Raw genomic sequence first — 26,077 nt, 5'->3', positions numbered from 1 at the left:
ACTTGGGGACCATGGGTCAATTTTAGCAGACAATGGAAAAGGTGCCGGTACTCAGTACCCCCAAGTACCCCCTCATCCAGCAGATGAAGCCATTACGTATGGGTTATGTCCATCAACCAGCAGGGGAGATAGAGAGCACTCAAACTCTCTCAGTGCCCTCTTGGCCAGCCAGCTCCACTGCCTCTTCAGTATTCTCTATCTCCCCTAGCAGGGTGGCTGCAGCTTCTGCGAGCTCCAGAAAAATCTGCCGGGAGGTGGTTCCTGGCTTGCCAGTTGTTAACCGGGGTGGAGGCTATAGCAGCTTCACTTTAAAGGCACATAGGTTAGCCCTTTCCCTGCCTTACCCATACCTCCGTGGATGTGGACATATTGCATTGCTTTCCCTGTCCTTACCCACCAACAGTGGATGCAGGCATATAGGTTCGCCCTTTCCCTGCCTTTCCCACTCATCTGAGCCTCCGGAGTCTTCAATACCTCTGCTTTCCTCACAGCGTTAAAAAAAAATAAAAAAAAAAGGAACAGAGGTTTTTGACCTGATTTTCAGCAGGATCGTAGTTGTACTCTAGATCCTTTGAGGTAAGAGTGTTTTCCAACTCCTCCGGGGTGGGCCCGCGATCGGGGCGATTTTTGGCGCGAAACCGCCATTTTGGATTTTACCGCCATTTTTCGGCGATGGCTGCGGACAATGTAAAGCGCTGTTCCTCTTGTGGCAAGCGCAAATCAGCAAGCAGGGCTCTGTAAATCGTGCTGTACAGGCGTAGGAGCCGGCCCGAGCATGGCGAGCGATGTTTCTTCCCACTCTGAGCTGGCAGCGGGCGCCATTTTGCTTACACCGCATGGCGCGGCCTCCGTGGACACGGAGAGACCTGAGCCGGGTGGGGCACCTCGAGATGAGGTTATTTCAGGAGTGGCTAGCACCGGACAGGATTTGGGTGCCCAGGGTGAGATTTTCTCCCCGGATTTTGTGCTTTTGCTGCATAAAGCATACATGATGAAAAGAGCCCTCCCTCAAGGGTTGCCTGAGGCCCCTCTGATTGCCCCCCCGATGGATTCTGGCCTGGGACTCCCCAGTGAGGTTTTCCCGGATGATTGGCCCAAAGATAAGCGTAGAAGGGTTAATTCCCCTTCGAATTGTGGTGCACCTTCCACCCCCCCCCCCCCCCCCCCCCCCCCCTGTGGTCGGGGTGTGAGGATTCGGAGAACTCTGACAGACGTTCTTGGTCTGAGGAACTGGAGTCAGGTGCGGATTTACCACAGGATCTGGATGATCCCTCCGCGGTGAGGATTTTCCACCGTGACGAGCTGCCAGCGCTTATTTCAGATACCCTGCAGGCCCTCTCGATTGAAGATCCTGACAGTGGCATGGCCTCCTCGGGTAATCCCAGGATGGCTAGTACCAAGAAAGCTGCTCGGGCCTTCCCTTTGCATGACTCCATCCTAGAGCTTGTTTCGGCTCAGTGGGCTGACCCCGAGGGACCATTGAGAGTTTCCAGGGCTATGGGGCAGTTATACCCTCTGCGTGAGGGACATATGGCTCATTTTCAAATGCCTACAGTGGATGCCCTAGTCACTGCGGTGACAAAGAGAACTACCCTCCCTGTTGAAGGAGGTGTTGCCCGAAGGATGTTCAAGACCGTAGGCTGGAGACAGCATTGAAACGGTCCTTTGAAATTGCAGGTCTCACTGTTCGGGCGTCTGCATGCAGCTGTTATGCTGCTAGAGCCTGCCTAGCTTGGCTGCAACAGGCAGTGGCACAGCCCGGAGATGGAGCGGAGCCCTTCTTGGATGTGGCTCCGCGGATGGAGGTGGCCTGTCCTTTCTGGCTAATGCCCTTTATGACCTTGTCAGAGCTTCGGCTAAACAAATGGCAGTAGCAGTGGCGGCTCGCTGTCGTCTGTGGCTACGACACTGGGCAGCGGACATGGCCTCTAAGCAAAGGTGGTGAAGTTGCCTTTTCAAGGACTTCTCCTATTTGGTGAGGAGTTGTGAGAAAATTGTGATAGGCCTGGGTGATCCAAAACCCCAGCGCTTGCCCGAAGATAGGCAGAGGCCTTCCTCTAAGGGCCAGGCGGTCCACTCCTCGTACAGACCTCGCTTCCGTGAAGCTAGAAGGTACCGCCCCGGGGCGTTCGGCTGGGTTCACTTCACGTGCCCATGGTCAGCAGAGGAACTCCTTTCGCTCGGACAAGCGTTCCGCAGCTGGTAGCTCAAGGCCAGGAGTTTAGGGGGCACCCTCTCAATGATGGTGCGCCGGCCCTCTCCTACGATGCCTGTCATCGGAGGACGACTTTCCCTCTTGCCGAGGAGTGGGCCGAGATTTCCTCAGATCAGTGGGTTCTGGACCTGATCAGAGATGGATACAGAATAGAATTCAACGCCCCAGTAAGAGACGTGTTTGTGGAGTCCCGATGCGTTCTGCCGTTCAAACGGGCGGCGGTGGAGGAGACTTACAAGGTCTGATTCAGTTAGGGGGCGGTGACCCCGGTGCCTCCCGCCGAGCAAGGCTGCGGCCGTTACTCCATCTACTTTGTGGTGCCGCGGAAAGGTGGGTCCTTTCGCCCTATTCTGGACTTAAAAGAAGTGAACAAGTCCCTGAGAGTGCGGCATTTCCACATGGAATCCTGCGCTCCGTCATTGCGGCGGTTCAGCCAGGAGAGTTTCTCACGTCTCTAGACCTGAAAGAAGCTTACTTGCACATACCGTTTTGGCCCCCGCACCAGAAATTTCTGAGGTCTGCGGTGTTGGGAAAACATTTCCAGTTCAGGGCCTTGCCTTTTGGCCTCGCCACAGCTCCCCGAACCTTTTCGAAGGTAATGGTGTAGTAGCTGCTTTTCTCAGGCGAGAAGGTATCAGGGTTCACCCGTACCTAGACGACTGGCTCATCAGAGCAGACTCTGCAACAGAGAGCTTACAAGCTACAGCCAGAGTGGTCTCAGTACTGCGATCTCTAGGCTGGGTCGTCAATTTGGCCAAAAGTCACCTGACCCCTTCTCAATCTCTAGAATTTTGGGGGCCAGGTTCGACACAGTCTCGGGCTATGTGTTCCTACCCGAGCTAAGGCGGTGCAAGCTTCAGAATCAGGTCCGTCTGCTCCTGAGGATGCCCCGCCCGCGAGCTTGGGACATTGGGACATACCACGATGGAAGTGGTACCCTGGGTGAGAGCGCACCTGAGACCTCTACAGTATTCCCTACTCCGGAGATGGTCTCCTATTTCTCAGGATTACCAATGCAGTCTTACTTGGCTCCCTGCGGCCCGACTCAGCATGGAGTGGTGGCTCTCGGACAGCATGCTGCGGCGAGGAATGCCGCTGACGCTCCCCGTTTGGTGCCTAGTGGTAACAGATGCCAGCCTGAAGGGCTGGGGCGCACATTGCAAGGGGAAGCATGCCCAGGGTCTATGGACACCGAGGAGTCGGAGTGGTCCATCAACCGCCTAGAGTTGAAAGCGGTGTTTCAGGCGCTTCTGGCCTTTCAAGTGACCCTGGAAGGATTGGCTGTCAGAGTGATGTCGGACAACACGACAACAGTGGCCTATAAATCGTCAAGGCGGAACACGGTGCAGAGCACTAGCGCGCAGGCCGAACTGATTTGCCACTGGGCGAGCTGCATCTTCAGTGTCTGTCGGCAGTTCATATTGCAGGTCAGAGCAATGTGCAGGCCGATTATCTGAGCAGGCATCAGATCGATCCAGCAGAATGGAATCTGGCAGACGAAGTATTCCTGCAGATCTGTGCCAAATGGGGCAAGCTCGTGATGGATCTCATGGCGACAAGTTCCAATGCCAAAGTCCCGTGCTTCTTCAGCAGACGGAGAGATCCTCGCTCGGCGGGGTTGGATGCCTTGGCTCAACCTTGGCCTGCGGGTCTACTTTATGTGTTTCCCCCGTGGCCCTTGATAGGGCGCTGCTCTTGCGGATTCGGCTGCACCCAGGAGAAGTGGTCCTCATCGCCCGGATTGGCCAAGGAGACCTTGGTATGCAGACCTCCGACAGATGCTCTTGCAGGCTCCTCTGCCGTTACCTCTGGTACCGAACCTGTTGACTCATGGCTATTGAGAGGGCGCAATTGAGGGATAAAGGCTATTCCAATAAAGTAATTACCACTCTCCTGCAAGCCCGCAAGCGGTCCACTTCCGTAGCTTCTGCTAGGATTTGGTGCCTGTTTGCGTCTTGGTGTGCTTCCAGAGCCATTGCACCAGTGCGGGCTCCTGTCTTGCCGATTCTGGACTTTTTGCAGGAAGGTGTACAAAAAGGCTTGGCCTATAATTCCCTGCGGGTGCAAATGGCAGCGTTGGCCTCCCTTCGTGGTAAGGTGGGAGGCGTGTCTTTGGCTGCTCACCCAGATGTGGCACGGTTTCTTAGAGGGGTGCTTCGGCTCCGACCTCCCGTGCGAGCACCCTGTTCAGCTTGGAACCTGGGGCTAGTTTTGAAAGCCCTGCAGGCATCTCCTTTCGAGCCGCTTCGGCGAGTATCGGAGAAAGATTTGACACTGAAGGCCATTTTTCTGGTGGCCATTACCTCGGCGAGACGGGTGTCAGAGCTCCAGGCGCTGTCCTGTAGAGACCCATGTCTGCAATTTTCAGAGTTTGGAGTCACGGTTCGGACCGTGCCTTCCTCTATGCCCAAGGTGGTTTCAGCATTTCACCTAAACCAGCCTATTTTCTTGCCCTCTTTTCAGAGGAAGAGTTTCCAGAATCTTTTGGGCAGCTGCACCTTTTGGATGTGCGCAGGACTCTGCTGCAGTATCTGCGAGTTACTAACGCTTTCAGGACTTCGGATCATCTGTTTGTTTTGCTATCAGGTTCTCGCAGAGGGTCTCCAGTGTCTAAGGCCACTATTGCCCGCTGGCTCAAAGAAACTATCTTTTCAGCTTATCTGGCCGGCCAGGTTCCGCCTGTAGCCTTTAAGGCGCAAAGCCTTTGCCAGACATTACAGGCTGGATGTGGCTGCCAGGAGGGATGCGCGTTTTGGAGCACAAGTGCTAGCGCGTGGTGGCTTGTTCCCACCCTATCTAGGGATTGCTTTGTTACATCCCATACGTAAGGCTTCATCTGCTGGATGACAAGGAAGGGAAAATTAGGTTCTTACCATGATAATTTCTTTCCTTTAGTCATAGCAGATGAAGCCATGAGCCCTCCCTGTTTGATTGTCAGTATGCGGTAAATCTGTTTTTCAGGTTCTGTTCTAATTTCCTGAAGTTCCTTCCTTGGGAGAAAGTTGGAAAACAATCTTCAGGATTCATGTTCAGTTTAACTTTAGGAGGATGAGTTCATTCCCTCCAGTATGTTTTTTGGAGGATGTGTTGATTCCCTCCAGGAGGCGCGTGTGTTCCCCTCCAGTGCTATAAATAGGAGGATGAGTTCATTCCCTCCAGTGTGTTGGGAGGATGTGTGATTCCCTCCAGGAGGTGCGTGTGTTCCCCTCCACTTTTACAATAAGGAGGATGAGTTTATTCCCTCCAGGAGGATGTGCATTCCCTCCTTTATGAGTTCATGCCCTTGTGATGGGCCATCGTTCGCTGTGAGGAAAGCTCTTGTGATTCCCATTGCGGTTTGCCATACTGCTTTGGAAGCTTCAAATACTGAAGAGGCAGTGGAGCTGGCTGGCCAAGACGGCACTGAGAGAGTTTGAGTGCTCTCTATCTCCCCTGCTGGTTGATGGACATAACCCATACGTAATGGCTTCATGTGCTATGACTAAAGGAAAGAAAATTATCATGGTAAGAACCTAATTTTTCCATATTCCACCCCCCCCCCCCCCTTCACTGGCAACTTCTGCTTCTGCCGCAGTAGCCATTTTTCTTTAATCTTCTGGAGCTCCTGCTCTTTGATTGTTTTTTGTTAATTGCTCCATCGAATTTCCTAGTCCTCTATGCACCCTAACAGTGTTTTGTTTTGGACCTTCACTTCTTTTTCATCTGTCTGTTCCTTCCCCCCTGGTTCTCCTGCTGAGAAATGCAGTTTTCTGCCTGTTGAATCTGGTGAGCTTGTCCTCTCAGGCCCTCTTTTATTTTATCAATTGCACACACTAGTTTTGTTAGTTTATCCTCTGACTGCCAAAAGGTTTTTTGCAAGTTCATTCAATGCCACATCCTGCAGTGTGAAAACTGGCTGTGTCAGCTCTGTGACCATCTTGCCCTCCATCTGCTTGCTTCTACTTTGTTGATATAAGTGATTCAATCTACCTATGACAGAAATAGAACTAAACTGAAATGGTCCCCATTCTTCCATTTTGCTTCCACTATATTTAGTGCATGCTGTTTTGCAGTGTTTTCGGGGGTCACAGCCTGGAGTTGCTTCTGCATCTGTTCAATTTCTTAAAATCATGTTACCTCAGCACATCATATAAAAAAGTAAGACTCATTATCTTTTCACTGCAGCAACTTTTTTTCATGGTTTTACTTTTTGTGTCTTTTCCATGTTTCTCTCTTTTGAAGTACAATATTTTATTTCCTACCAGTTTTCCTCCTTTTTTAATGAACTCTTCTTTTTCAGAAACACCTATTATCACAATCCATTAGATTTAAGCTCCTTTGAGCAGGGACTGTCCTTCTTTGTTAAACTGTACAGCGCTGCATAACCCTAGTAGCGCTTTAGAAATGTTAAGTAGTAGTAGTAGTAATCTTGTTTGCAGCAGCCACTACCAATGGTTGTAAACTTAAAACTTGAGGTAAATCCCAAATTATTGGTCAGTGGGGAAAAAAATCCTTTTCAGAAGTGTTCAAAAACAGTGTTTTTTTTTTAAATAAACATTTTTCAGAAATTTAACTTAAGGCATTTTTTGCATTTTCTGCAAAATATAGAAGAAAAAAGCAGCAGAGGCCTTTTTCTCACCATAAGTTCATTTAAATTTTCAAAATATCATCCTTACAATGATAAAGTATCATCACCAAGGAGCCCTTTTACTAAAATGCAGGAATTTTGTGTGCCATCTGATAGAGAAAATGTGATCATATTTAACTCTCAGGCACCTATACACAACAGCTTCCTAGAGTGGAACACTTCTAAGGGTGATCAAATTTGCCACGCATTACCTTTAGTCCCTTGCCCCTATGAGTAGTGGGCAGAGACATTACTAGGTATGTAAAGCAATCGGGGCTCAGGCTCTCTTGAACTTCCTCCCACGAATTTGATTACAGAAGCAATAATAATGGCTTGCCCACCCCCACCAAGAATGACCATGTAAAAACATCGTACTTTTGAATATGCAACTTTAAATGGATATTTTCATTTTGATGTCACCTCAATAACAGGAACACAATTTTCCTCCAGTGCCAACTATGTGGCACATTATGAAGTAATACAAAATTGTACAAAAAGATCACTCAGTCTGTAGCAGACCTTCCATACTATAACAGTGTGAAAACAGTGAATAAGTGAGGTGGTTAAAATTTTCAGAGGTCATAAAATTATTCAAAGTTGTTAAAATGCATGTGGACTATGAAAAATTGCAGTAAGACTTAAGGAAATTGGAAGACTGGGCATCTAGATGACAGATGAAATTTAAAGTGGACAAGTTCAAAGTGATCCTATTGGGAAAAATAATCCAAATTATAGTAATCCAAATCATAGTTACTTGATGCTGGGTTCCAATTTAGGAATCACCACCCAAGAAAAAGATCTAGGTGTCATCTTGGACAATACGTTGAAATCTGCACTGTATGCTGCAGTGACCAGAAAAACAAACAGAATGCTAGCGATTATTAGGAAAGGTATACAAAATAAGACATAGAATATTAATACCTCTGTATTGCTCCATAATGCGATCTCACCTTGAGTATTATGCGCAGTTCTGATTGCCATAGCTTAAAAAAATATACCTGTATTAGAAAAGGTTCAAAGAACTATGACCAGCCCCACTCCAGCACATCCAAATGTGTCCAGCACAATAAGGGCACAGACTGTAGAAGTCTGCCCATCACTGCTTTGCTTCCCAATTACTGGTGTTGCCATCTAATCACTGCTAAGCTTCTTTGGATCCATTCCTTCTAAACACTCATTTTTGAATTCCGTTACCATTTTCATCACCACCACTTCTCGCAGGAGGGCATTCCAGGTATCTACCACCCTTTCTGTGAAAAAGCATTTCCTGACATTATTTCTGAGTTTGACCCCCTACAGCCTCAATTTATATCCTCTAGTTCGACCACCTTTCCGTCTCTGAAAAAGGTTTGTTTGTAAATATGTCAAATATTGAAAGTCTGTTTCATATCACCCCTATCTCTCCTTTCCTCCAGGGTATACATGTTCAGGTCATCAAGTCTCTCCTCATACATCTTCTGATGTAAACACAATACCATTTTTGCTGCTCTTCTCTGAACTGCTGTATCTTTTTACATCCTTAGCAAGTTATGACCTCCAAACTGAACACAGTACTCCAAGTGGGGCCTCACCAATGACTTGTACAGGGGCATCAACACCACTTGTCTTCTGCAGGTTATTCCCTTCTTTATAATTAAGGTATAGAAAGCTAAGGGTCTTTGTACATAAGTAATGCCATACTGGGAAAAGACCAAAGGCCCATCGAGCCCAGTATCCTGTCCTCGACAGCGGCCAATCCAGGTCAAGGGCACCTGGCAAGCTTCCCAAACGCACAAACATTCTATACATGTTATTCCCGAAATTGTGGATTTTTCTTGCTCATCCCCACTTTTTCTTGCAGAATCTTTCCAGCTTATAAATCTTTATTCTCCTTGCATGCACAGATTTTCAATAATATTCAATAATAACCTTTCTCGGCTTTGTAAGGATAAACTAGCTTTGTTTCCTATTGCTTAGAGAACTGCTTAGAGGAACCTGTGGTTTTAAAAGTAAACAGAACAGTCACAAATCGTTTAGAAGGTTTAGGCAAAGGTTTTCCAGCCAATTGGGGTTTTCAGGATATCTTTCCACATTTCATATTTGATGTTTTTATTTCCAATTTGTTAAAATGAGAAAAACAAAATAGAAATTTTGCATTAAGAAACATAAAGTTTTGATGTTTAATTTTTACCATGTACAGGTTGTTATGGATTCTATTCGCTTAGAGATTCATTATGACCAGGGATGCTGAAACTTTTGTTCACAATTGTATTTTGGGAAAATGGGCAAAAGTGTATGTTTTTCAATGAAATGATTTGACTACACACCGTATTGGCCTTGAAGAAGCCAACCAGATGATCAATGTGGAATAATGAATTAGACGAGTAATATCTGGGGATAATCAGGTTAATACCACGGGGTTTTTCTTCTGTTTACTGTTTAATCGATTCCTTATCTTGTTTCACTCTCCCTATTTAGTGGACTAAGGAAGAGAATAGAATTACCTGACTGAAAATTCCTACATATTACTTTCTATATTTCCAGCAAGTTGTTTTATCGCTTGTAAAAATGTAAATGGTTATAAATAAAAAATTTAAAAAAAAACTCTGGATTTCGTTGCCAGAGAATGTGGTAAAGGCGGTTAGCTTAGCGGAGTTTTAAAAAGGTTTGGACGGCTTCCTAAAGAAAAAGTCCATAGACTATTATTAAATGGACTTTGGGAAAATCCACTATTTCTGCGATAAGCAGTATAGAATGTTTTGTATGTTTTTGGGATTATGCCAGGTATTTGTGACCTGGATTGGCCATTGTTGGAAACAGGATGCTGGGCTTCATGGAACTTTGGTCTTTCCCAGTATGGCATACTTAGTACTTATGTTGTCACAAACCTGTGCACCAACTGGCAGCCCGGTTTATACTATGATCATAAAAATTCTGGTCGGCACGATGTGAAGTAGATTGTAGCTGATCCGAATAAATACCATCCAGACGCAATCACGTGGCCTGCAGCTCCCTAAGCACAGCAGCGGATCCAGTAGATTTATGCTGCTTCTCCAGGCTCTGAATCCGATCCAAGCACTTAGTCACCTCAGCTCTCCGAACACGCGCATTGTAACTAGCTTTCCGGAGAAAATAACCATTAGTAACTGCCTTCAACGCATCCCACACAACCCCCAAAAAAGAAACCGAGTGCATATTATCCTTCACATAATTCCGCACAACGGTGCGGTAGCCGTCCACAATCTTACTGTCCTGTAGCAATTGTTGTTGAGGGTCCCTCTCCTTTTTTATCTTCATCATAAAAGGAAGAGAAAGTTACCTATACAAGAGCATGATGTGAGACCATAATGGAACCTATTCCAGAGTCAAGACCCCCCTCCGCCAAGCGGGTGTCAACCAATATATAATCAATCCGAGAATAAGATTCATGAGATTGTGAATAAAAAGTGTAATCCCGAGCTTTGGGATGTAGCAAGCAAGTTACTTTCCTGCTATCAATTTGCATATTAAGAAATAGAACTCTACCACCCACTCTTGTTATTTGCTCCACTTGTACCTGAAGAGAGGAGTGCAGCAAAATTGTGACACCTCTTTTCTTAGATCCATCGCCTGCAGAGGCACAGTACACATGAGGATATTTAGGATGAGCCAAAAATGCTCATGTTCTCTCTTAAGGTGGGTCTCCTGTAAGAATACCATCTGGGGATTGCAATGCAGCAGTTCTTTAAACAGCCTCTGGCATTTCTGAGGAGAGTTCAATCCCTTGACGTTATAAGTAAAAACCTTTAGCTTAGCGAACATTGTGGAAGCAAAGAACTAACCCTTAATAAGCAACCAGGCATTTGAACATGGAAAAGTATTGCAATAAACAGATCCTGCTTCCAGAAACCCCAATCCCCCTCCGTACCCCAACCTCCTACTTCTACCAGCCATAGCCCCCCCCCCTAACCCCAAATACAGACCTTCTCCCCCTTCTCTGAACCCACCCAACCCCCAATCCACCCCAACCACCAACAACATCACAAAGTCCCTGAATGGGAAATCAAAAATTAAATTACCCAGACTCGAAACCCGCCAACCCAGAACCACCCCCCTTCACACCCCACCTCCTTCCCCAATGAGCACAGCCACGACCTCTCAAATGTATCCATTCTTAAGAGAAGAGAGAAAGAGAGAGAGAGAAAAAAAAGGGGGGGAGAGAAAGGAAAGGAGAAGGGAGAAGAGAAAAAAAGTGTGGGGGGGGGGGGAGAAGTAAAATCTCGCTTTAGATAACCATTATAGCTCTGAAATTATTCAATAAGTCCCAGAGTCCACAGGTTAATGACTTTTTTTTTGTTCATTGGAGAGACCCGCTGCCATTGCTGGAACTTTGCCTTGATGCCCGAGACTGCCACGTCTTAGGCAGCGGCGAACTCAGAACACCAGTGTCTAACAGAATCCTCCAGGCCTCTTCTAAATGACGGGGTCTGAATGTTTTCCCTTGAATGGTGAAAGATAGGGCAAACAGAAAAGACTATCTATACATAATTTTCTCCTTGCTTAAGACATCCAGAACCGGTCACATCATTCTTTGCTGAGCCAGTGTAAATGGAGACAGATCTTGAAGAAGTTACCTTAGCCTCATTAAACTTCAGGGAGGAGACCTATCGCGCTCTGTGTCTGCAAACTGCGCAAAACGCACAACTATGTCCCTGGGCTGGTTACCAACTGGCTTTCCCAGAGCCCGGTGAGCTCTTTCCAGAGTTAGACACCTCAGGGACCTTGCTCTTTCCCACAACAGCAGTGGTCCCTGAAGTCTCAGCTCCCCAGTCAAAACCAGAGATGAACATTTGACTTGCTCCAAGAGAGCATAGCATCATTTCCATAATTGACCCATATATCCGTCCAGTAGGAGAGGGGCTGAAAGTTTCCATGCAAGGTGGCCCTTTATAACTTCAGGTCGGTAGGTTCTGAAAATAGTCCTAATAGGTTATAGTTTGCAGTTTGGAACTCTCCCTCCAAATTGCCCACCAAGAGCATCAACTCCTCTACCCTCTTAAAGGCCATGCTACACACTTTGGACTGCAAGAGACCATTGGTCTTTTATCTGGCGCAGACTAAAGCCCACAGAAGGTCCACCTAGATTTTTGTTTCTTTTGACCCCAGCAGGATGGGGGATACCATCAACAAACATACTTTTTTGATTCTTGTAGTCTTCCGCAGCTGGTGTTCTTAATTGTTGCAATTGTCTGGGATAAAATTCATATTGGCACATAGTTTAGGAATAGAGGTTGTCCTACGAAAACATATTACAGCTGGATATGCAAGGGCTGCCTTTGCGGACAGAGATCACTTACTAACCATCAAACCGAAGAGACCTACACCAGACATAGTGTGTACATTGAAGTTCTCCCATCTGGTTGGACAGATACAAAATTCAACCAGAAGAAATTGACATATTCTGGAAGGACACGAATGTTTCAGGGATAAACGTCTAGTGGTGGCATACTCCCGAGAAAGAATCTGAAGAGATTCTTGTGCCCTCATGCCTACCTGAAGTTACATCTGGCAACACTATAGTTACTTTTTCCAGCCACACTTGTTGTGGGAGTGCAGTGTATGTGATCACGCTCTCGAGATCAAGCAATTCACTAACCCCAGCACCAACCGAGTATATACCTTGAAGCAGATTGCATTTCCTTTATATGTGCTCAGGCTGGAATGACTCTTTAGGGTCCATTTGTATCCCAGTGGTATCCAAAAACAAGCTTTGGTTCACAGTGGCTTACAATTTACATTTTGGTGGAGTTACAATAGTGTTGTGCAATGTGGAGAGGGCATCTGTAGTTTGTGTGGTTTTGAAGAGATAGATTCGAAGTGGTAGCTTTGTGTTCAGTTGTAGAGTTTTGGTGATATTTATTCATATAGTTGTTGAAGAGGTAGATTTAAAAGGAAGGTGACAATATCTTTGTGATTAGCTGTAGAATTTTTGAAGAGGTAGGTTTCATTTCTTTTCTGAATTAGAGGATATTTGTGATGCTTCTTACGGGTTTTTGGTATCAAGTTCCACCATTTGGAACCCAGGCAGCTAAATCCTACTGTGTAAATAGTTTTGTAGATGGTGTTTTTGCAGTTGGGTAGATGTAGGAGGAGGTGGTTTCTGTTTTTTGGGCTGGCATTTCTTGAGGATAGTTCAGTCATGTTAAGCGTATATTCGGGTGCCATTCTGAATAGTAACTTGAAGATTAGGGTGTTATTTCTTGCAACAATAAGACCATTATTGTCTTGTCTTGTTTGTCCTCAGAGAAAGCAAAGTTACTCACCTGTAATGTTTTTTTACAGGCAGCAGGATGAATATTCTTAGATACTGGAGAGGACAGAGAAACATCTTGCACTAAGAATAGGATGCTCCCTTTCCAAAACACTTAGCAGGGCCCTTCTCTCTCAGTAAGTCCTGGGGTCCTCAGGCATTTTTTGGACTGGAGAAGAGTTTCAGGCCAGCATGGAAAGGGCTTTCAGAGCCCCCTGTATGCTTAGTATGAGGCATAACCAACAGAGGAACCAAGCAGAGAACAAAAAATGCTGAGCATATATGGAGTTCCAAATTAGCGTACCGCCACCTTCGTCATTCTCTCTCCCCTTATTCTATATTGGTATTTTGTAAGCTTGCTTAATGTGTAAGTGTTCTTATAGAATCAGCTCACAGCCCACAGAAATTTGGTGCCTACATTTTGGTGCCCTATTATAGAGTTGCCTCCATTATGCATTCACAGACTAGGAGAATGCTCCACCTGCCTCTTTGTTCTCCTCTTATTTTTACATTGGCAACTTTAGTGGCTATGTGTCTCTTACTTTTCTGTTTCTTTCTAGGTTATCTGTATTTTGGACTTTTGTGCCTTTTATGGTTTTACCTTGGTTTTACATCAGATGTTTTTCCTTATGGGAGAATGTACTCCTTGGTTGCAGGTCGGAACACAGCAGCTAAATTGATTTTGGGGAAGAAACAGTCCTGCTTATGTGATTCCCCTGTTCAATGTTGTGCATTGATTTATCAGCACTTATTGTGGTACAGTTTAAATTCATTATTTAGTCCATATATTTTTGCACTGAGAGGCGTCCAGACAAGCGATCTGTTGATTGCATATCTTGTGTTTAGAGTTCTCTGGTCATCTTAACAGGATCTTTTGTAGGTGGCATTTGATTCAGACCGGTGAACTCATCAATTTGCTTTTGGCTATTTGGTTTCAATGGTTTGAGACTGGGAACAAATTGAATTTTCAGGAGAGACTAAAAGCTTGCCTTTTTAGGTGGGGGGAGGGCAAGCATTTATAGGGGTATTTTGAGGTGATTGGTTAATGAAGGTTTAGTGTCCTGTGTGTGTGTGGGGGGGGGGGGGGGGGGTTATGAGCAGGCGTGTTGGTTGGCAATTGGGTGGTTTGAGTGGATTTTTAATTGACTTTAAGAATTTTTAATTTACCATGCTCGGAACTTGAACTTATGTAGCAAATAATGAATACTGGTCTAAGCAGGTCCTTGAGTGATGAGTAAGGACCATTGTACCCTTCTTGAATGGATATAACTGTCGCGTTCTCGAGGCCCTTGGTATGCTGTCAGGTCCTCGGGCCGCACTGGGAATCGTGAGCCCTTGGGCCCCTGCCGAGGAGCGGCAGAGGCAGGCAAGACCATCTTGGAACCGGACATATGGAAGAACAGGGCTGGAACTCGGGATCGGAAGTAGGCAACTGGAACCGGCAGGACAGGGTCCGCTTCACCTGCGCTTGGCCACCGTTCCGCTAGAGTTGAGCTCTAGCGTGCAGGTGACTGGCAGGACTTGTAGGACAGGGCCGGAACTGGAGAACCAGAGGACCCACCCCGGGTCTAGGAAACACGAGGGAGACTAGACTAGGAACTAAACTCAGACAAGGAGCTGCTGCACCGCCACTAGCAAGAACCAGAAGGCAGACCAAGGAGACAAGACATACGAAGGCTAGCAGGAGCGAAGACTAGGGCAACATGCCAGCAAGGCAGACTGGGGATCAGGGAATACCCAGCGGGTAAACCCACTAGCTAGGAAGCAGCAGGAAACAGGGACCACGCCCTGGCAATAAACACTAGCTAGACAGACAGGATTCAGGATATACACACAGGAAATACAAGTAGGGTAAGCACACAGACTAGGCAAGGCAGGATTCAGGATATACACTCAGGATATACAAGCAGGGTTCAAGATAGGCAACAGAGCGAACAGAGTAAACCAGGAAGAACAGGCCAAGGGTCTTAGGCCGGCAGCAGAGCAAACAGAGAACAAACACGGACAGAGGCTTCACCCCCAAACACAGAGTAAGCCAGGGACAGAGGCAACACCCCAAACACAGAGTAAGCCAGGAACAGAGGCAACACCCCAAACACAGAGTAAGCCAGGAACAGAGGCTTCACCCCAAACACAGAGTAAGCCAGGAACAGAGGCTGCACCCCAAACACAGAGTAAGCCACAGACACAGACACAGAAAGAAGCTGGGCTGGAACCCAGAGAGAGGCTAAGCAGTAGTGCAGCAGACACTTACTAGCCTGACCTGGCCTAAGATCATACTTCATGCAAAGGCACTGACTGCAAGCCCAGCACTTCCTTATGAAGGCTCTCACTGATGAGTCACCAGCAGTAGGACAGAAGCAGGAAGTACACTGACCCCAAAGAGAGGCTTGACACACATAGGAAGTGAGCCTACAGGAAGGACAAGCAGGAGCCATCTTGGATACTGGCATAGAGAAGGCGGCAGCCATCTTGGAAGAGGCATAGCCCACACAGGTGAGGTCCAGTAAGGCAATCAGCACACAGAGCCAGAGAGAAACTAAGACAGAGACAGACACAGAGACAAACAGAAGCCAGCACAGCCACTGACTCCCAGAAACAGGGTAAGTATGAGGGTGGTCACGGCCACAGACGTGACATAACTCATCCAATGTTTAAAGACCTTTACATAAGTACAAAAGTATTGCCATACTGGGACAGGCCAAAGGTCTATCAAGCCCAGCATCCTGTTTCCAACAGTGGCCAATTCAGGTCACAAGTACCTCGCAAGATCCTAGAAAATTACTAAACATTTTATACTGCTTATCCCAAAAATAGTAGATTCCCCAAGTCCAATTTAATAATGGTCTATGGACTTTTCTTTTAGGAACCTTTTTAAACTCTGCTAAGCTAACCGCCTTTACCACATTCTCCGGCAATGAATTCCAGAGTTTAATTACACGTTGAGTGAAGAAAACTTTTCTCCGATTCGTTTTAAATGTACTACTTTGTAGCTTCATCGCATGCCCCCTAGTCCTAGTATTTTTGGAAAGCATAAACAGACGCTTCACATCTACCCATTCCACTCCACTCACCATCTTCCCAGATATTTTCTCCATTAATAATCTGCTCAAAACCACCTTGACTGTACCAGATTTTCAGCCATAAATTAAAGTTTCGTTGGGACAGTCTCTTTACTACCGTGTTAGAGGCAATAGTTTTGCCTAACTCCTTAAACAGATTTTGATTGTTTCCTAGCTGGTCATTTTCCATTTCATTTTATCCTAGGTATACCATTTTATTTAGCTCACATGCGTTATGCTCATTCCCTACGTGCCAAGACACATGGAAGGCAAATGACTTGCTATCTTAATTATTTCCTATGTCCATAACCCTTATTATAAGGAATATGGCTTAATAGAATCTAGGTTATCAAGAGAAGCTGACAGAGTATAGTTGTATATCAGAATAGAATTAGACAAAATTAAGAAGCCATTTTATTTGACTCCGTGGTCCAGGACTATCACTATAATAGCTGAATAGACTTGGAAAGGGAATAATAAAATTAGGGAGAAAATCAGATAGTTGCAAATAAAGGCTTACAGTGCCTGGAAGCCCAAAGGAGCAGGAGCAGAAGCAAACTGCCATGCAAAGGACAAAAGTCTGAGTTTGTGTTCGCTTATGTATAAGTCTATTCATTTATTTGCTACTTCTCCTTTTCAGATAATGTGTGTATGACAGAAAATAATTGAACAAGCACAAAGCTCATCATCGGTTTTATATCACATGTGTTTTCCTTTCTTTCACCTAGGGCACACCTTGACAGATCCAGAGAAAAGAGAACTACTAGCCACAGCAGCATCTCTGCATGTGGCTGTACAGCTAAGATCACAACGATTTCTAGGAAATCAAAGGTATATAATTTGTAATAAATCTGTGCTTAATACCGTCATCATGACATATCTCCAAATAGTTCCGAAATTACACATCCATATAAAAGAAATTAATTCTGTTTTAATCAAATGAGTTCTAATTCATAGTCCATCTCTTTGATCTGCTACTTTTTTGTCTTGCACAAATGGATTTAAAGGTACATCAAAGGCTGCATGCCTTAAAAATAATGCAGGAAAGTAAGCGTTTACAAAAAAATGAGTAATGCAAACCAGGGCATTGTGTCAAAGCAATACTGTTTTAATTTTCACCTGCAGGTTGACTATCGCTATGTTCCCATATGCCTGTTGAAATCTTTTTGGAATGTTTACTAAAGCATGTTTTTGGTGTGCAACTCAGGAAAAATTTTTCATGTGCACTTTAAAACTGTATTTAGGGAGGCACGTGATATGGTGAACAAGGGTGGACATGTGCTTCTGTTGCTGTGAGGGCTATTCCTCAACCCCATTGACACAAGTCTGTCTACCAATGCTAGAAGGGCTCAACAGGAGACTATGGACAGATTATATGGCTAAAATGCTAACAGTATAGCTTATAAGACAACTGAGAAAGATAAGACAAAACAAAAGTAGATAAGATGGGTGGTATCCACCTCAGCTGCCTCATCCCTCACAGTGTGTGAGATTGCAGAATTAAACCAAGTGGTAGTTAAGATGCTACAGGCAAAGTTTGAGAAGCTAATTAGGTCATTGCTGCTGAGACTTGAGGCAGGACTAAGTTTAATGGATAAGAATGCAATCATAACTTAACATTTTGACTTGTCATATCTACTTGCAAAACAGTTTGATGGGGGGAGTGCAGCTGAGGCTGCATAAGTATGTTTGCACACCGTTGGCCAGAATGATAGCGATTAAGCAAGGCCCCAAGACCATCACATCCTTTAAAGATTCCTCAGGAAGGCTATTTCATACGGATAGCGCCATTTGTAATATTTTAAAAACTTTTTATCAAACTCTATATGCCTTGCCTGGGGCTGATGGCTTACCAGTGAGCTCTGTTTCCCCAGCTCTCGCATTTGGATAGAGATTTCTTGAACATGCCTGTCTATTGTAATGAAGTTCATTGGGTGAAGCCAGTTGGGTAAGGTGCTGCGGTCTATTGGTTTTTGTGCCAAGTTTTACAAGCTACTGGGAGAGGCCATTGTACTACCTTTGACAAAGATTTTCAAAGCGTGGGTGGATGACGAAAAATTACCTGACACTTTGAATTTAGCACAAGTTATTGGCTTGACCAAACCTGGTTGAGACCCTATTCTTCCTGAGTCGCATTGTCTGATCTCCCTCTTAAACCATGAGGTGAAATTTTTCGCAAAGATACTGGCTAACCGACAGGGTCAAGTGCTACCTTCCATCATATATCTCCAGGTGGGCTTTGTACAGGATTCTGTGGCCAAAAACCTCAGACAAATCTTGGCTTCTTTGGAACTTGTAAATAAATGGGAGTTGCCTTCTTTACTTAGCTTCGACTTGGAGAAGGCCTTTGAATGGGTTCACTGGGATTTTTTATTTGCTGCCATGGATAAATATGGCTTTACTGGGAGGTTTATATCTGTGGTTAAGGCTTTGTACTACTTACCTCGAGCACGTGTTGCAGTCAATAGTTTAGTATCCGTTAATTTTTGATCAGTCATGGGACCAGGCAGGAGTATTCCTTGTCACCACTTCTTTCTCCTGACTTTAGACCCTCTTATCCATGATATCCACTCTAGTCCTGATGTACGGGGTGTTACCGTTGGCAAGGAATCCTTTAAATTAGCGGTGTTTGCTGCTGTCCTCTTGGTCATAACATGATCAAGTTTGAGCTACTATCTGGGATGATCCAGCAAAAGAAATCTACTGTAGCTACATTTAATTTTCGAAAGGGCGACTATAACAAAATGAAGAAAATGGTTAAAAAGGAACTAAAAGGGTCAGCTGCAAAGATTAGGACACTAAAACAGGCATGGACATTATTCAAAAATACCATCTTGGAAGCCCAGTCCAGATGCATTCCACATATTTGCAAAGGTGGAAAGAAGAGAAAACATCAGCCAGCATGGTTAAAAGGTGATGTAAAAGAGGCCTTTACAGCCAAATTGTCCTTCAAAGAATAGAAAAAGGACCCAAATGAAGAAAATAAGAAGCAACATAAGCACTGGCAAGTCAGATGCAAAGCATTATTAAAGAAGGCTAAAAGAGAATATGAAGAAAACTTGCTGTAGAGGCTAAAACTCACAGTAACAACTTTTTCAGGTAGATCAGAAGCAGAAAGCCCGTGAGGGAATCTGTGGGACCGTTAGATCATGAAGGAGCAAAAGGAGTGCTCAGGGAACAAGGCCATAGCGGAGAAACTGAATGAATTCTTTGCTTCGGCCTTTACGGAAGAAGATGTAAGAGAACTTCATGTACCGGAAATAGTTTTCAAGGGTGGTGATGTTGAGGAACTGAAAGAAATCGGTGAACCTGGAAGATGTACTGAGCCAAATTGACAAATTAAAAAGTAGTAAATCACCTGGACCGGATGGCATACATCCAAGGGTACTCAAAGAACTCAAGCATGAAATTGCTGATCTGCTGTTGGTAATATGCAACCTGTCGTTAAAATTGGCCATAGTATCTAAAAATTGGAGGATGGCTAATGTGACACTGATTTTTAAAAAGGGTTCTAGGGGTGATCCGGGAAATTTAGAATGGTAAGCCTGACGTCGGTGCCAGGCAAAATAGTGGAACTATTATAAAGGATACAATTACAGAACACGTAGACAAACATGGTTTAATGGAAATGGGATGTGACCGTACCGGGCTATAATCTTTTTAGGAAGGATAAAGAGGGTCGAAGAGGTGGAGGAGTGGCTCTGTATGTGAGAGACTATATCAGAGCAGCTGAAATGCGGGGAACCTGGAGAGAGGAAGAAGCTTTATGGATCGTCCTGGAAAGAGAAGAAACCTGTATCCACACGGGGGTTATCTACAGACCTCCTGCGCAAATGGAGAAGTTACAAGGGTCTGATAGAAGATATTCAAAAGATTGTTAGTAAAGGGGAAGTGCTACTGTTGGGAGATTTCAATTTGTCTGACCTGGATTGGAACGGGCCAGTCAGTGGATTCGGAAAGAAGTAGGGAGATTGTGGATGCCTGTCAAAGTGCCTTGCTCAGACAAATGGTGACGGAACCCATGAGGGAAGGGTCGATGCTGGATCTAGTGCTCACAAATGGGGGTAATGTTTCCAGTATCCGGGTGGGTGTCCACCTATGTAATAGTGATCATCACACCGTATGGTTTGAAATAAGAGTGAAGGCGGAGTGCGGACACACAAAACTCAAAGTACTGGATTTCAGACGTACTGATTTTGATAAAATGGGGAAATACCTGAAGAAGGAACTGTTGGCATGGGAAGGCACAGAAGATGTGGAAAAATAGTGGTCCAAGCTAAAGGCTGCTCTAAATATGGTGACTGATCTTTTTATGAGGAAAGTAAACAAAAACAACAGAAGCAGGAAGCCTATATGGTTCTCCAAACAAGTAGCTGAAAAATAAGAGCAAAAGAGGCTTTGTTCTAGAAATATAAAAGAACACAACGAGAGGATCACAGAAAAGATTATCTGATTAAACTCAAAGAAGCGAAGAGAGGAATACAGCTAGTGAAAGCGCGAGGGGAAGAAAAAATGGCTAAAGATGTAAAGAGAGGTGACAAGGTAGAGAAGGAGTGGGGAAGGTAGGCTGTTTCCAACCAGAGAGAAAGACGTTTAATTAAAAGAAGTTTATTGGTAACATCAACAACAAGGACTCGACTCAACACAACCGTGTTTTAGCGCCAAAGCGCCTTCTTCAGGAGTCTACAAAATCAAATATAAAAGTAAACAAGAACAGGATAAAAAATGCACGTAGTGATGAAACAACAAGAACAATAAAGAACAAGCAAATCAATTTACAAAGTATTCACAGATAATGGAGAATCGAAAAAATTATATATAGAAATAATAAAAATAATGATAAATATGAATAAAGCAGGGTAGCTATATAAATACTGTAAAACCAACAGGAAAATACTTATGCATACATTGATATGGAAATAAGAATGAATGCAAGTATAAACTATTGAATATAAACTATGCGATTCCAGCCTAATGGCACAACATTTAGACTTAATGTTATGCAAATAAAAATGTAAACAAGAATATGAATGTATAAAAACATATAATATTTAGACTAGTAAGGAGTTCAATCATGTACTGTACAATATGTATATCAAAAAAGTTTATGGTTATACAAATCAAAATGTGTTTGAGATTTAAAGGTGTTGAAATATTTACGACAAAATGTATGGCTTAAGAGATTAGAAAAGTAGATGATAGTACAGACAGTGTCTCACTGACCTTATGATGTTTGATCTTGAGTTCCAACTAAATCATATCAAGCAGTATATGGTACGGTGGGACCACAGTCCTCTGAAGAAAGGAAAATCGTTACAACAAAGGACAGGACTAGGTGAAGGTCCAATGCAGAAAAACCACCTGGGTAACAAAAATGGACTGAAAAAAATATATATATGTATATATCTCTCTATGTATCTCTATGGGAACCACACAATATGAGCATGTATTACTAACCCGACAAACTGTGAACATTGGATTCAAATATCATTGGAGGAAACTGAGCAAGAAGAGGTATAGTAGTGCTGTAGGAAAAAAGGTAGGAAGCTGTTAATGGCTGCGCCAATGCTAAACAATGTAAAGTTCTATTTTGAAACAGCAGAAGGTGTAAAGTCAAATATAACAGCGTACAACAACATTTGAATACCATAAAAACACAGATACACTCACCACTATCGAGATAAAAACTTCCGTGAGCAAGAGATGCAGTCTGAGACATATCAAGAAGTTGCACACAGCGCGTCTGTTACTTAAATGCCCTTAAGCGCACCAAAAACCCGATCAACACTGCTATTCATGTGTGCGAAAAAACTTTTTAAAAATATTTCTTTATACGTGTATTGTGAAACTTTCCAAAAGAAAGGGAGCTAGAAACGTAACATAAACTTATATTTACAAAGCGCTCAGATAAAAAAAAAGTAAATTGAAAAATAGAGTATAATGACATCATACATATTCATGACGTCTCATGAATATTCATAAACAAAGATTCAACGTGGCTTCAATTGTAGACGTGAATGCCCATATGTTAAAATGTCAAAGCAGACGTAAAGTGACACATTAAGGATGAAAGTCTATCAAGAATGCCAATATGTACGTTTAGACCAAAATGGATAATTATATTAATAAACCTTTATGTCGAGCCACTCATACGCAAGGTGCCATCGATCCAAAAGGAGCGATGAAATTTCAAAATCTTTTCCCACTGGAACATAGTAGGGATGTAGAAATACTATCAAACCATGCATTAAATGTTATTAATGCTTGATAAACATCACCGCAAAAAGCAGCTGCTAGGCAAAGGATATGTGTATGTGAATACAGATGAAAAGTGCAAATTATGAAAAAGTAAAATGGAAAACTAAAAAGGAGGGGTTGAAAACTAAAAAAAGGGTGCTCAAAAGGGGTACGAAATCGTACATACATGTACACACACAAGTATACATGTATACATGTGTAAACAATAAAATGAAAAATATAAGGAATGACATAAAGAAAGTAAATAGATAATGAAAAAATATATATAAAAAATAAGGAAATAAAAAAATAAAGAATAGAAGAAAATAAAACAAAACAATAAAAGTAAATAATAAGAAAAGGTAATAAATATACTAATGGAAAAGTATGTAAAAAAAAAGTATAAAGAAATAATGATAAACAATAGCAAATAATTGGAAAAAATAATTTAAAAATATATTAAAATAAATATAAAAACAAAAAGTAAAAAAATTAAAAAATGTATAAAAAAAAAACAAAGAATAAAGAAAACGAATCAGCTTGAGATGTGTGTACTAATAAAATAATGGAAAATGAAAAGAATGGTGATTTTATTTTTGTTACATTTGTACCCCGCACTTTCCCACTCATGGCAGGCTCAATGCGGCTTACATGGGGCAATGGAGGGTTAAGTGACTTGTCCAGAGTCACAAGGAGCTGCCTGTGCCTGAAGTGGGAATCGAACTCAGTTCCCCAGGACCAAGGTCCACCACCCTAACCACTAGGCCACTCCTCCACGTGTGTGCCTGATGCAAAGAGCTCCTAGCTCTCAGAGGGTCCGTTCTCTTGAGGCTAGAGTAGCAGACTTGGTGGAGCTGAGGGAGACAGAGAGGTACATAGAGAAGACCTACAGGGATGTTGTAGAGAAGTCCCACCTCTAGTCTGGTAGCCCCTATGCTACCTTGGAGGAGGGTGGTCTCCTAGAAGGAGAGCATCACCCTGGTGAAGTAGGAAGTACTCCTGTAGCCAGGACCTGCCAGGGGATGTATTATCCTCTTGCACCGAGGATATGTCTCAAAGTGCTTCCCAGGAGGAAGGGTTAGGACAGCTGTTGTTGTTGGTGATTCGATTATTAGGCATATAGAAAGCTGGGTGGCTGGTGGACGTGAGGATCGCCTGACGACTTGCCTGCCTGGTGCAGAGCTGGCGGACCTCAGGCATCACCTAGATAGGATTTTAGATAGTGCTGGGGAGGAGCCAGCTGTCTTGGTACATGTGGGTACCAATGATATAGAAAAATGTGGGAGAGAGGTTCTGGAAGCCAGATTTAGGCTCTTAGGTAGAAAGCTCAAATCCAGAACCTCTAGGGTAGTGTTACCCATTCCACGCACAGGACCCAAAGACAGGCAGAGCTCCGGAGTCTCTCAATGCATGGATGAGACGATGGTGCAAGGAGGGTTTTAGATTTGTTAGGAACTGGGCAAAATTCTTGGGAAGGGGGAGCCTATTCCAAAAGGATTGGCTCCACCTTAACCAGGGTGGGACCAGGCTGCTGGCATCGGCATTTAAAAAGTAGACTGTCAGCCTTCCCCCAGTTTCTAGTTTAAAAGCTGCTCTGTCTTTCAAAAGCGCATGGTTCAGGATAAGGTTTCTTTGAAAGATATCACCAAAACAGGGAAGATAGGGTATCCCGATAGTGAGCTTGCAAAAGAGATCGTACTAGACCAGGTGTACTTAAATCAAAATAAAAATCAGACAAAAGATTGCAAATTAATACTGTCAAATACTGAGCATGATGATGTAAATAGGAACAACAAACATAGTTTGAAATGTCTATATGCAAATGCCAGGAGCCTAAGAAGTAAGATGGGAGAGTTAGAATATTGCACTAAATGAAAAATTAGATATAATAGGCATCTCTGAGACCTGGTGGAAGGAGGATAACCAGTGGGACACTATCATACCGGGGTACAAATTATATCGTAGTGATAGGGTGGATCAAATTGAAGGAGGGGTAACACTGTATGTTAAGGAGGGCCTTGAATCAAATAGACTTAAAATTCTGCAGAAAACAAAACGCATCTTGGAATCCTATGGATTGAAATTCCATGTGTAAAGGGGAAAGGGATAATGATAGGAGTGTACTACCATCCGCCTGGCCAGGATGAACAGACAGATGTAGAAATGTTAAAGGAAATTAGGGACGCAAACAAACTGGGCAACACGATAATAATGGGTGATTTCAATTACCCTGATATTGACTGGGTAAATGTAATATCAGAGCATGCTAGAGAGGTTAAATACCTTGACAAAATCAGGACTGCTTTATGGAGCAGGAGAAAAAATTCTAAATCTAGTCCTTAGTGGAGTGCATGAACTGGTGCAGGAGGTAATGGTGCTTGGGCTACTTGATAACAGTGATCATAATATGATCAGATTTGATATTAGCTTTGGAGTAAGTATATGCAGGAAATCCAATATGTTAGTTTTGTCGTTCAAAAAGGAGACTTAAATAAAATGAGAAGAACCGTGAAAAAAAAACTTAAAGGAGTGGCTGCGAGGGTCAAAAATTTGCATCAGGCATGGATGCTGTTCAAAACCATCCAGGGAGCCCAGGCCAAATATATTCCGTGTGTTAAAAAGGAAGAAGGAAGACCAAACAACAGCTGGCATGGTTAAAAAGTGAGATGAAGAAAGCTATTAGAGGTAAAAGAAAATCCTTCAGAAAATGGAAGAAGGAACCAACTGAAAATTATAAGAAACAGAATAAGCAATGTCAAGTCAATGCAATGTGCTGATAAGGAAGGCAAAGAGGGACTTTGAAAAAAAAGATTGCATTGGAGGCAAAAACACGTAGTAAATTTTTTTTTTTTTAGGTATATTAAAAGCAGGAAGCCGGCAAAAGATTCAGTTGGATCGCTAGATGACCAAGGGGTAAAAGGGGCGATCAGGGAAGACAAAGCCGTAGCAGAAAGATTAAATGAATTCTTTGCTTCGGTCTTCACTGAGGAAGAATTAGGAGAGATACTGGTGCTAGAAATGGAATTCTAAGCTAATGAGTTGGAAAAACTGAATGAAATCTCTGTAAACCTGGAGGATGTAATGCGGCAATTTGACAAATTGAAGAGTAGCAAATCTTCTGGACCGGATAATATCCATCCCAGAATACTGATAGAATTGAAAAATGAACTGGCGGAACTATTGTTAGTAATATGTAATTTATCTTTAAAATTGAACATGGTACCGGATGATTGGAGGGTGGCCAATGTAATGCTGATTTTTTAAAAAGGTTCCAGAGGAGATCCGGGAAATTATAGACCGGTGAGCCTGACATCGGTGCCGGGCAAAATGGTAGAGACTATTATAAAGAACAAAATTACAGAGCATATTCAAAAGCATGGATTAATGAGACAAAGCCAGCATGGATTTAGTGAAGGGTTGGCGGCGGGAAGTGGGGCTCGAGAGGGTTGCGGCAGGGAGTCCAGGGTCAGGAACTCTGAGGGGGGCTCTGCAAATCAGAGGGAGGGGGGCAGGGAGGTGGGGTCTGGAACTTGGTGAGAGGGAGGGGGTCTGCAAATCGGAGGGAGGTGGCAGGGAGGTGGTGTCTGGAACTCGGAGGCGGGGTCTGGAATTCGAAGGGGGGAGGGAGGGGTCTGGAATTCGGAGGGAGGGATGGGGGTCTGGAATGGGGGGACGGGGGTCTGGAACTG

At 43.8% G+C, this 26,077-nt stretch overlaps 1 protein-coding gene across 1 annotated transcript in view; it reads left to right on the top strand.

Annotated features, from left to right (window-relative positions):
- The window catches only part of LOC115459181 (propionyl-CoA carboxylase alpha chain, mitochondrial-like), a gene marked incomplete at its 3' end in the record, with an annotated part of 83,385 nt that extends 66,403 nt beyond the window's left edge, over positions 1-16,982 (top strand). The window contains exon 4 of the mRNA XM_030189043.1: positions 16,880-16,982. Coding sequence (XP_030044903.1) covers positions 16,880-16,982 — 103 coding nt within the window. The remainder of the gene's footprint in view (positions 1-16,879) is intronic.
- Positions 16,983-26,077: the final 9,095 nt, after the last annotated feature.

Source organism: Microcaecilia unicolor, unplaced genomic scaffold (genome assembly GCF_901765095.1).
Source record: "Microcaecilia unicolor unplaced genomic scaffold, aMicUni1.1, whole genome shotgun sequence".
NCBI classification, from domain to species: domain Eukaryota; kingdom Metazoa; phylum Chordata; class Amphibia; order Gymnophiona; family Siphonopidae; genus Microcaecilia; species Microcaecilia unicolor.
The sequence above is the reverse complement of the archived record's forward strand: the minus strand, read 5'-3'. Positions and strand labels throughout refer to the sequence as shown.